General features: G+C 51.8%; 2 protein-coding genes across 4 annotated transcripts in view; both read left to right on the top strand.

Moving 5' to 3' along the window:
* The window catches only part of LOC128269986 (basement membrane-specific heparan sulfate proteoglycan core protein), an 84,434-nt gene extending 74,196 nt beyond the window's left edge, over window positions 1–10,238 (top strand). Inside the window, exons 43-51 of the mRNA XM_053007390.1 lie at window positions 42–207; window positions 4,876–5,030; window positions 5,095–5,373; window positions 5,438–6,363; window positions 6,434–6,594; window positions 6,671–6,921; window positions 6,991–7,699; window positions 7,781–7,931; window positions 8,996–10,238. Of these exons, the coding sequence (XP_052863350.1) occupies window positions 42–207; window positions 4,876–5,030; window positions 5,095–5,373; window positions 5,438–6,363; window positions 6,434–6,594; window positions 6,671–6,921; window positions 6,991–7,699; window positions 7,781–7,931; window positions 8,996–9,029 (2,832 nt within the window). The 3' untranslated portion in view covers window positions 9,030–10,238. The remainder of the gene's footprint in view (window positions 1–41; window positions 208–4,875; window positions 5,031–5,094; window positions 5,374–5,437; window positions 6,364–6,433; window positions 6,595–6,670; window positions 6,922–6,990; window positions 7,700–7,780; window positions 7,932–8,995) is intronic.
* A 299-nt stretch (window positions 10,239–10,537) lies between these two features.
* LOC128273587 (uncharacterized) lies at window positions 10,538–11,756 on the top strand. Of its 3 annotated transcripts, none has more exons than XM_053011590.1 (2): window positions 10,538–10,677; window positions 10,763–11,756. In XM_053011590.1, the coding sequence occupies exon 2, from the start codon at window positions 10,777–10,779 to the stop codon at window positions 11,650–11,652; it is 876 nt and encodes a 291-aa protein (XP_052867550.1). In that variant the 5' UTR covers window positions 10,538–10,677; window positions 10,763–10,776; the 3' UTR covers window positions 11,653–11,756. The 3 variants fall into 3 exon arrangements, with proteins under 3 accessions (XP_052867550.1, XP_052867549.1, XP_052867548.1); XM_053011589.1 differs by having other exon boundaries at window positions 10,750–11,756; XM_053011588.1 differs by having other exon boundaries at window positions 10,538–11,756.
* The last annotated feature ends 396 nt before the right edge of the window (window positions 11,757–12,152 follow it).

The raw sequence follows: 12,152 nt of genomic DNA, 5'->3' as shown, positions 1-12,152 counted from the left end.
CGCGATGACCGTCCAATACTTTATGTTCCGCTTTGCAACAGTACACGTGGACCCGCAAGGAAGGCGCGCTGCCGAGCAAAGCCCAGGTGAACGGCCGGAAGCTGCAGCTGAACGATGTCAACCGGGAAGACGCCGGTAACTACGAGTGCGCCATGTACTACAGCAACGGCACAGTAGCGTATGACTCGGTCGTGCTGTCGATCATGGGTAAGTAGTACTGATATTCCTGCGCCTCATGCACAAGTCCCACTAGCAACGACAGCAAAACCACAACAACAGCGTGGCAAAACCAGAACCTCCTGCAACCTCTAGTATAGGTGGTGGGCTTTTAACTTATCACAGACAGACTACGTAAGGTACACCATTAATGCCCATCTGCCCAAAGCGTGACCAAATGAGAGAGGAAACCAAATGCGAGCCACTGTGCAGATCAGACAGCAGAGTGTGTGCACAAGCGTACCACTCCCGGGTAGGGCCTTCAGCGGGTCTTTCGTTCCATCCACGAGGATAGTTAGTTTCTTAAGTGCAATCGCCCACTCGTCTGCCGTAAGAAATGCTGGTACACGTAGTATTAGTAGCACGGCTAACCGCGGTAGTGGATGATGCTAAACACACCTAACCGTAGATGGTTTCGACGGCTAATGCTTCACCGTAGACAGGGACGGACGAGTGCGGACAGCATTTGAGCACTTGATTCTCGCACAGTAGTATTAGCTGCCTATTAGTTAGCTTGGTTGAGCCTTACGTATGGGCCCGGTGATCGTCCCGGGAGTTGTAGAAATTTCAGTTTGTTTTCTTGCTGTTCGAACACACAATATGTACATAGCTACCGGTCTGTTTGACTCAGATTTAGTTCGATTGATACCGACACGAAATTGTTTACAATCATTACACAAACAATTGGAACACCACACAGGATCACTGAAGGCACACACCCCGCCAGTTGACTGCCGATAAGTAAGTTAAGTGTAATGTGTGCCCCCTGCCCACTAAAGCATAGGAGCCGTTTGAAGCAGAGATCACGTTCGAGAAGCACCAAAAAGTGTTCGTTCCGTCAAGATCCTCAGACGAGGGTGATCATTTCGGGTTGCTTAAAGTGTTTTACACAAAACTCCAGTATCTGCCTCTCAGTCTCAGTTTGTACCGAGGTAAACGAAAACTGCCACACCATCATGCACACAGAGCCAGTTCGTAGAGTAGGAACGGATAGGAACGTAACCGCGCTTAGACCGATAGGCCACAGACTTGCATTACACACATTACACACAGACCCCCCCCCCAGGTTGTTGCCGGTGGCTAACACTTGTAGTTTTGCATTTAAGATAAGCGCATGTTGTACAGAAGAAGAACCGGAAGCGATTCTTAATCGTGGAGCTCGAGGTTACGGCCGAGCGACGAGTGCACACTCCTCCTCAGTAGCTAGTTTTGTATCATCATCATGCTATCGTTTGTAGTACGTAAAACTGACCTACCTACTGCCTACCCACTCATGCACACATACAATGCATACATACACACTGACACACGTTTCATGCACACATTGTAATGATACTACTACTAACCTACAACCAAGCAAACAAAAATTCCTTCCGGAACTGTGTAACCCCTATATAACCGACGAGGAACCGAGGTTTATGAATTGGAAGTCCTAGCGAGAAGGAACGTAGTATTAATTTGTTACCACTGCAACGACACCCACTGTAAAACGGGACAATAAAATAACAGACCAGTGTACTAATGAATGAAAAGCTTTAAACGAACCAGAAGCAGCAGCAGAATGACGAAATTATCGTATCCTTTATCGTGGGTCTCGGTGAGTCTTTCGTGGGAGCTTACTCGGGATTGTACGGACAGCCCCTGTTGGAGGCCAGCAATTGGAACATAGTACCGACCGGTAGTTGTGGTGGTATCTGTCGACAAACGCAGACCTTGGCTTGATGTGCCTCACCAGGACCTAGTTGGCAAAGGAATCAAGGTGGACACAACGGCAGCCGTTGGCTGTTTTTACATTTCATACTGGCCAGACTTTGACATAGAATAGACCTTCAGTTGTCCACTACTATAGAACTATGCCTACTCATTATGCCTCATACCGTTTATCATATCTTCACCGCACTTGCACCGCACCCGATCATCCGAGTAGCCCGAGTAGTAGTTGTTCATCATTGCATCATTGTATGCCATCCCAGAACACACGCACAGAACACAGTACGTGTGTTTGTGTGTGTGTGCCCGTTTGTGAGCTTGTTTTGACCAGCCTTCAAGATAGATCGCTTAGATATCGTTCATACACCGGTGCATGCCTTCCTATCACCACAAACACAAACAATAATCCCATTCGCACCGATCGAGCGACCCGGCCAGGTTTGTTGCCTGGTTGCGCCGCCACGATCCACGCTTTTACGCGCCACGTGTGCTCCTGTCCGACGGGTCCAAATTCCAAAACCGACCGCCCGCCCGGAACGTCACCAATACTGCGCAGCCACGTGGACTCCGATCCGATTGGCTTCTTTGTTTGCTCGCTGGCTGCTACTGCAAAGAAAAAAACGCAAAAGAATTCCCCGGGTCCCCGGGTCGGGTCGGGTGGTGCAGTATTCGTGACGTCGGCGTTTGAAAGCCCCAATTTCGATCGATCTCGAAATTTGCCCATTCGCCACATCTGCCACGCCGCATCTCCCTAGTCCGAGACCGACCCGACACTCACTAGACCGCCCCCCGCGCAACCCAACCTTGGGCCGACCGGGTTCCCGGTTCCGTTCGTTCCTTGTTTCGTGAAGCAGAGCGCGGACTGTCGGAGGAGGCGTGCAGCTTCACCGACTACTCGTGCCCGGTGGTCATGGTGGTGGTGTACGTCCGGTGCGTTCCCCGCCAGTGGGTCTGCGATGACGTGCGGTACATCTGCCGGGATCGGCTCAGTTTCGCCTCATGTACGCCCGTCGGCCCACGGCACAGTCCGGTGGCAGCGTCAGCGGTGGCGGCCGGCATCAACAGCAACAGCACCACCGCGATGGGTCGACCCCGAGGTGGGCGGGCTCGCTACCGTCCCCGGAACGGGCGTAATGGCGCCCGAACGCGCTCCGGTGGCAAACGTGGTGACGGCGGTGGTCACGAGCTGAAGGAAGAGGATGTCGATCGTCCGAAGCGTAAACCAACGTTTTATTTCGGTTTGTTATGATGAGTTTGTTGTTTTTATTATTTCCCCGTTCCCTCTGTGTATGTGTACTCTAGTTCACGTAGCCCAGTTCCAAGCCACCGATCTGTTTAGTACACGTCCAACCCCATAGTTGTACCGTAACCGGTAGTTACTCCCGGTCCCTTTGTCCCTAGACTACTAGACTCCCTAGCCCTAGGCTTTGTCCTGTCCCGCTCTCTCTCACTAGTTCCCTCTTAGTACTATTAGTCCACTGATCGTCAATCGAAGAGAGCCCTTTGAACAAATTGTGTGTCACTCCGAAGCCGCCACCGCGTGCAAGGGCCGGAAAGGAAAATTCCAAATTCGAAACCAACCAACCAACTCTTGGACCACATTTCAGCGAACCAATATCGGAGAACACCACAGAGAGTAAACAGGACCCTTGTCGTCGTGCGGCGCAGAGACACCGTTTGTGGCAGCAACTCGTCTCTCGTTTGTTTGTTTGTCATTCACCTCATTCAGTCGTCTATCTAGTGTGCTTTTGTGCTAAGTACGAAAGTCCGTCCGCCTGCTTCGTCGTGCTAAATGCATTACTTATGTGTGTTCTGTTCCAATAGCGTTGCTGTAGTTTTGGTTTTCAATGTCATTTCGATTCGATTTTTCCCCCCATTGTCCGCCTCTTTCGAGGGAGAGGATTCGTGTCCTTAAATTTAAATGCCCCAAGTTCACTGCCGAGCAGGCAGCGCACAACGCATGGCAATCTGAAGGAGATCGTGGTTTGCCATTTTTGAGGTTTTGTTTCGTTAGTTTATTCGTTCCAATGTTATAAACCCTTCCGACGGTAATCCTGACGGTATGTAGTTTTTAAATACATTTTTGCCATTTGGTGTGCTTTTGTGTGCGTTTTCCATTTTTTCCCGTTTCAAACGCAACCGTTGACTCTCTATGCTCCTCTCTCTCTCTCTCTATGCGTACGCTTGCGTGTGTTTGTGTGTGCTTCTATTTGTCTCAGCCAAATCTTCGACCAAACGGCAGACGAATTTTAAAATTGTCCTTTCGTTATTGTTCTCTCCCGAATCATAAAGGGAACACTTTGTTTCTTCAACTTGGGACTTTTGTTTCACTATTGTTCTCACTGCCACTGCCTTTGCCCAGGTGGTTCTCCACTATCGCCCCACTATCGGCTGTCTTCGTGTCCTCGCCAACCGCTCCCCATAAAAGACCCTAACAAAGGATGATCCGTTTTGTTTGAGAGTGCTGCGCGGATCTCCCTATCGTTATCCTGTCGCTATCGTGTGGTAATCCTGTGTGTTTGCTTGTAACTAACGCCATCAATCATCAGTGCCTGTCTCGTACCACTCTGACATACTAACAGAACATAGAACATAAAACTGGTAGCAAGGTACTAACGGCCACTAACTGTGAGGTTATGGTGCTAAAAACGTAGTCGTCTGTCGGGGCTAACTGCGGTGGGAATATAGTAACGCTAGGCGAGACTCTCGAGGGAAGCCCTCAGTGATGGGGCTTCGTCTCACAAATAATCCTCGTATGACCTCGTAGACCATTAACTGGTGGAAGTAGTTCAGTGACAAGAAGTGCAGTGTTGAGGAGCCAACAAAAAGCAGCGTCCAGTAGTAATGAATGTTATAAACCAGTTTAACTTGCCACTTGCCACACCATTGCGAATCTAACGCCCGATTGTTTTTCTATTTATCCGGAACCACTTACCGCTCCCCGCTCAGCTCCCGAATCACTGCCAATTCTGCAGCTCGAACCGTCACGCTCGTACGTGCGTCCCGGAGAGTCGATCGCCGTCGATTGTACCTCATCGGCCGGCACGACCGTACCGATCCGTTGGGAGAAGGGCGATGGCTCACCGCTGCCGTTCAACATTCGTGTGAGTATCCGGTATCTCGGTATCCAGTCCGATACAATACATCTCACCGCGCTCATATTTACAGCAAGACGGAAACCGGCTGTTCATCGCGAACGCACGCGAAGATGACACGGGCAAGTACACGTGCGTCTGCTACACGGAAGACGGGCTGCGCTACATTTCAGACTTTGAGCTGCAAGTGGAAGACAACACGATCCCGGACGTACCGCGCACTACGGCCCGAGTCGAGTACGCAGACCGTGGCACCACGGTTAAGCTGCAGTGCAACACCGACCTGCACCCAACGTCCTACCAGTGGTCCCGTAACGAGGGCTCTCTGGCGGCCGACGAGGACACCCGAAGTGTAAGTAGGTTGTCGATCGCCTTACGGACGTCACTTGATTGGTCTCCCGCCCCTGTGTTCGCAGGCTGTCCTCGTCCTACCGGACGTGCAAGCATCGAGCGCCGGAACCTATGTCTGCACCGCCAAACACGGCGGCCAAACGGCGAACGTACTGATCACGCTCGTCGTCAACGGCGTCATACCGTTCTTCCCGCAGTCGCCACGAAGCTACATCGAATTCAAGCCGATCGAGAACGTGTACTCAAAGTTCTACTTCGAGATCTCGTTCAAGCCCGAGAAACTGAACGGTCTGCTGCTGTACAGTGCCCAACGGCGTCCGCACGAGGACTTTATCGCGCTGTCGCTGAACGCCGGCTATCCTCAGTTCCGGTTCCGGTTCGGTGGTGAGCTCGTGACCCTGCAACCGGACCAACCCGTACGCCGCGGCGAATGGCACACGGTCAAGGTGAACCGGGTGCGCAACAACGGCTTCCTGCTGGTGGACGATCAGGCCCCGGTGAACTTCCCCGAGCGGCTCCGCTTCCACGGACTCAATCTGGACGACCATCTGTTCGTTGGTGGTGTGCCGAACTTTGACAGCGTACCGGCCAATGCGCTGGACTCGCGCGAAGGATTCGTCGGTTGCATTAGCCGGCTTAAGTTGAACGACCGGGAGGTGCAGCTGTACGAGGACGCCATCACAACGGTCGGGCTGACGGCGTGCGAACCGTGCGCGGAGGATCCCTGCAACCATGGGGCCGGCACGTGCATGGAGTCGCAGACGGTCCGCGGATACGTGTGCCTGTGCCGCGAAGGCCACACGGGACGCAACTGTGAGCACGAGGGTATCGGGTGTGCCGTGGACACGTGCGGCGTTGGCCGGTGTCAAGAGACAGACGCTGGGCCGGAGTGCTACTGTCCCGTGCACAAGACGGGAGATCGTTGCCAGTACACCGAGCACTACAGTGACGCCACGCTGGCGTTTAAGGATGGAAGCTACGCGGCCTACGAGTAAGTAACCGGCAGCAGCACTTACCTAGGAACTAGTAGCTATTCTATCCCCTCTCTCTCTTGCTTTCAGTAAATTCCAATCGAAGCGCAGCGTTCAGTTCCGATTCAAGCCCGACTCGCTGGAAAATGGTGTCCTGTTCTACGCGGCCGAACATGAGCAAGCGTACGGTGACTACCTGGCGGTGATTCTGAACAATGGTTTCATCGAGCTGCGATACAGCGTGGCCGGAAGTAAGTGGCTAAGTGGCGATCGATTACCGCAACGACTCCGCAAGCTAACGTTTTCCTTGTACGGCCCCCTCGCCAGAAATAAAGCCTTCGGTATTGCGTTCGGTTGTCCCGATTGAGGTCGGCCGTTGGCATAGGGTTTCAACGGGCCGTTCCCGGGCCGGCGTGGGCTACCTGCAGGTCGACGAAGAAACGGTGATCAACGAGATGCCGAACCGCAATCCACCGATCCTGCTAAAGACCAAGGTTTACGTCGGCGGATACGATAAGCGACTGTTGCTTAGCCAGGAGCTCGGTGTCCACCGTGGGTTCGAAGGATGCATCGCCGAGGTGAGGCGTCTGTAGCAAGTGTTTACCGGGGGAAGCTGCTGTACAGTACTATTTGGTGGGTCTTTTCAGCTGGAAACATCCGGCAACAAGGTGAACATGATCGAAGACATCCAGGATTCGGCCAACGTGTACCACTGTGGGCACGAGAAAGTGGTGCCACCTGCGCGGCGTGGCGACGAGGAGGACGAGGGTTCGGTCACGTGTCGTCCCGGACGCGGAGGCGTCGATTGTGAGATCGTCACCGACATCTGCCTGGACGAGCGCCCGTGCGAAAACGGTGCCCCATGTCTGTCGCACGCTGGAGGCCTCAACTATACCTGCACCTGCCAGCCGGGCTACCTTGGGCTGCGATGCGAAAGCGTGTACAACGCGATCGTCGCTTCCCGCTTCCATGGTAACGGATTCATCGAAATTAACCCCGAAGCGCTAGAGAAGGGCCCCAACCAGCTAGTCACCGAAATCGCGATCTTGTTCAGTGCCAACGAGAAAAACGGTCTACTGCTGTGGTACGGACAGCGCAACGGCGAGGAGTTCCTCGGCAACGACTACATTGCGCTGGCCGTGCAAGATGGGTTCGTCGAGCTGACGATCAGAATGGACGGGCAGGAGTCCAGCATCCGCCATCTGGACGCATACGTGGCCGATGGCGAACGGCACGTGGCACTGGTGCGCCGTGACCGCAATCAGTTCCATCTGCAGGTCGACTCGATGACCGTGCACGGAGAGACGCGCCCGACGGGCAAGCAGACGATGAACCTCCCTGGCAGCATCTACATCGGTAAGACATCGGCTGTTACGATCTGAAGCGGACTGAAAAGCGGACCTTTGTTTAATGCGCTTACACCGTTCTCTCTGACAGGTGGTGTGCCGGATATCGAGCGTGTTACCGGCAATCGCTACAACGAGAGCTTTGACGGGTGTGTGTTCAAGGTGGAGAACAACGAGAAGAGCAGATCGATCGAGCTGCGTGACTATGCGCTCCGCACGGTCAACGTCGACGTTTGTGACGAGTAAGCCCCACACCAATTTATCAATTCTCACTCCTAACCACTAACGGATCGTAACTTAATATCCCCACACACACGCTACTCATGGATTCTTTGGTAACTACCATATCAATCCTGGTTCCCTTAGTCCCTCGTGGATTCCTTCCTCCTTGCTGTATACCGATTACGATAGTCCTCTCGGACCGTACGAGTTTGACGAAATCGAAGAACCGCCCCCGGTGCACATTATCTATCCGCGACCGTACGGCAACAATGGTGCCTCGCGGCGCTCTTCCAATTCGGTCACAAGTTGGACCACGCTACTAGTACCGCTGCTGGCTAGCCTTTGGGTAGCACAGCGAACCCGTTGTCGGTTATGAAACGCAAGCTAAACCCCGTTTCCGTCTTCCGTTTAGTTAGCTACGATACGAATAAGGGAATGTTTTGAAAGATCAAAAAAGTCATATCGATACCGCAAATGGACTGCGGCCACGCATTGTACATACTCCATGCTCCAAGTGGGCTCCCAGTGGGCTCCCAGTTCTCAATGTTCTTCCCTCTGTGGCCCTTTCCTAATCGAGCGAACGGCCAAGCCTCGGTTCTCGCTTTCTCTAAAGGACCAGTACTGCAACCGAGGAGCATAAAAATGTACAGACACGTAAATAATCATTAAATATGGTACCGATAGTTGATTTCATTTCATGTTGCAAATTCCTGGTTTGAGTGGTACGGTTTTAATCGATAGCTAATCCCGTTGGTCTGTTTTTGTTCTCGGCTCCGGCTCTTTCGGTAGTACATGTGGGCTAAGTGAACTAGGAATGTCAATTAAATGGAATGTAACTGATCTGCAACGCGCGCGATGCACCTCTCAGTCAAGTAAACAACGAATGTAAATAACACTGTTATAGGACAATGAATAGATTTAATCGAAGCGTAAGTAAACTCACAAGGCTAACTTCTAGTCCCCACTAAGCAGCACTCTGAGGGTACTGATGGAGAGCTGCACCTCTTAATGCACCAACTAATGGAACGCTAGATTATGGGCGGACTTGTTGCTTATGAAAATGCATTTACCTTTGCCCCCACAGACTGGACCTGGGCACGGAACCCCCCGTTGTCTAACGCGCACCCTGTAGACCCAGGCACGAGGACAAGCGAGAACAGCAAGAGTCCCTGTACGACTCTCCTGCCGGAAGCAGTAATGTTACGATGTGCCGGAGTGGCGATAATTTCGCAAGGACCAACAGCGCGAACGGAACCGGACAGCATCGTTGGTGCGAAAGAGGTCGGAAGAGAAAGGAAAGGAAAAACATTAATCAGTAAAAGAAACTAAAAAATGCCTACTAAAACCCTTATCGTACGCGTTATACTATAAAGCCACAGAGCAGAGAAGCATAAAAAAAGCATAGGAACACGGACAGTGACGAACAACGAATGTGCCAAATAATTGTAGTATTTATGTAAAAACAAAAACGAGGCGAAAACGAAAAGGAAACGCCTATCGAAACCGACCGGAGCAACCGGCAAGCGATGATAGGCCGTATCACACCCGCGAACCATGTCCTTCTCTAACGGAGTTTCGTTCGCCGGCACTCTATTTTACTGTTTGTTTTGAAAGGTTTCCCAGTGCAAGTACACCCAGTTCGAAATGCAGTGCAACTACAATGCATCTGACAAACATGCTTAACATTTTTTCAAGCCATGGGGCATACCGGAACGGGGCCACACGGCTCCCAGTTCTACAGAACTGCGCCATACACACCCACAAACTGCCAGTTTAGTTCCATAGGCATAACTTGTTCGATATGGTATATGGTCGATCCGTTTATTTAATTTCTTATTTTCGTGAGTCGCGACTTTTGGAAACTTGTGTCTTCAGTCCCAGTCGGCGGTTACTCTTCCGACGATGTGCTAATTGTGTTCATTCGTTAAGCTATATTGACTCGTTTGCCGCAACCGGGCTTACCCGGGTGGGCACGAATCTGCTACACGTTTCAAGTAATCTCAGTAACGTTTTACTCTCCGTTTATCTTTACGTTTAACTGTATACTTTTAACCAATTTGTCCGATGCACTGACTTCTCAGTTCGTTTCAGCCAACTGCCCACAATAAGTAACGGTCTTCAATTTAGACTCTAAGCGCACCAAACCGCTAGACGAGGAATAAATCAAACCAAGTGAAGTAGGGAACGATTGCAACCGAGCGAAATTAACGAAAGCCATACGAAAAACTGTAAATCCGTGCTTCGAAAGGAATGCATAACCGAGCACTGATTTGTCGCAAGTTATTTTTCCTATCAATTACGACAATAAAATCAATAGTCAATGTAAAAATGAATCGCTGAGTTTGACCTCCTGGATTGGACGTGTGAATTGGATTCAAATTCCCTTCTCCATGCCAACGTGTTTCGAATGGCGCAAAATGGTCGATTAGTACCGATATTCACCGATAGATAACACCCTGTACCATATGGGGCGACCTCTAGCTGTCAAATTGGTGTACTATAAATTTCTTGCCCAAGTTGGTTAGAGTCACAATGCGAAACCGACGCTTGCTGTATATAGTAACCTTGGCCACGCGTTTGACGTGTGTTGATGGTGGCGAGCTGTCAACGCTATAAACTTGGAAACAATAATATTGCTTCACTTTCACAATATTGTTTTTAGTTTTGCCTTACTGCGGGTGAATTCGACCCACAAACCGGAGTAAACCACTTCCAGCGAGTCTGCCGGACCCGGATCGTCGATAATGCGATAAAATTTCGCCCACCGTAAGACAGTGAATAGTGCACAACACACACACACAACACGAAGCCATGGAACCTCCGTACACCTACTTACAGGTGGATCTGCAAGAGCACCCAGCCCCGATGGAGATTCCGCCGTCGTTCAGCATAGAGGACTTCAACCTGTACTACCAGCACGCGTACAATCCGTACTCGGAGTACGACAAGAATGCCTTCTACGCGAACCAAATGTCAGCCGCCGGTGGGCCAGGTGTTGCGCGAAACTCCTTCCAGAAGCATCCCAAGGGCGTCAGTGGCAGCACCAAGCATCAGCAGCAACATCAGCAGCACCAGCCGCAGCAGCCTGTACCTCCGCCGCCGCCACCGCACCAGCAACAGCATCATCAACACCACAGCCACCAGCACCAGCACCACCATCCGTCGGCTCAGGGGCGCAGTGGGACGAAAGAGAAAAAGAATGCGCCAGCCCCAACCAATAACCCAAACCAACCACAACAGCAGCAACAACAGCAGCAGCAGCAGCACCAACAGCCAGACACGAAGCAGCATCCGCATTCGTTTACCGTGCCCGAACCGCAGCACCCACCACCAGCAGCGACACCGCTGCAGGCTGAAGGCAAAGTGACGATCAAGTCACTGATCCGAGCGAAGCACACCCTCCAGCAGCGCATCAAGCGCCAGAACGAGACACCGGAGCAGAAGGCGCTCCGGAGGCAGCGGAACGCCGAGCTTAACCGAAGGCGCCGCCAAAACAAGGAGGACATACGGGTAACGATCGAGAAGGCGAAGAACCGGTTGCGGCAGCGGATAAAGCGCGAAATCGATCGGATGCTGCGGACACGCCAGAAGCGCGACGACTTTCTGCGCGAAACGTTCGAGCAGATGGCGGCCGTGTTCTCCGACTCCGATATGCTACTGTACCAGGACCGGGTGGCGAACGTCATTCGGGACATTTCCAACATAGAGTTTCCGAAGTCAGAAACCGGCGGCAGCACCTAAAGCGCCGGTGTACAGCAAGTGTTGAGCACTGTTCCGGGACGGTCCCGACAGCCGACACCGAGAATAGCGGCAGATAGTGCGCAGATGAGTGAACAAATGAGTAGCACAGGCTTAGTGTGTAAGAACCGGTCAAGGGAACCGAAGCGTACTATACAAACACTCACTAGAATAAATGAAATATAAAATTTATAAGTATATCTTGTAAACTGGAAGCGGTCTCTTTTTCCCTCAGGCCGAAGGCCAGCCAAACAAATCTGCCATTCATCATCGGCCGCTACAATGCTGCCGCTTGACCAGCCCATTTCACAAATGGCACCCGTTTTTTAGACCTCTCACCTGCACGAGCTGGTTTTTCATTTCTTTCTACCTCGACAGTTATGACTTCTGGACCATTTCCCTGCAGCGGAATGGCCCTCGAGGAAAAAAGGGTCACAATCGATTAGAGGGAGCAAAAACGGAAAATTGACCGTCCATTGTTTGCGAGCGCGAACAACGTCACC

The sequence above is a fragment of the Anopheles cruzii genome, chromosome 3 (assembly GCF_943734635.1).
Source record: "Anopheles cruzii chromosome 3, idAnoCruzAS_RS32_06, whole genome shotgun sequence".
NCBI lineage: Eukaryota > Metazoa > Arthropoda > Insecta > Diptera > Culicidae > Anopheles > Anopheles cruzii.
The sequence above is the reverse complement of the archived record's forward strand: the minus strand, read 5'-3'. Positions and strand labels throughout refer to the sequence as shown.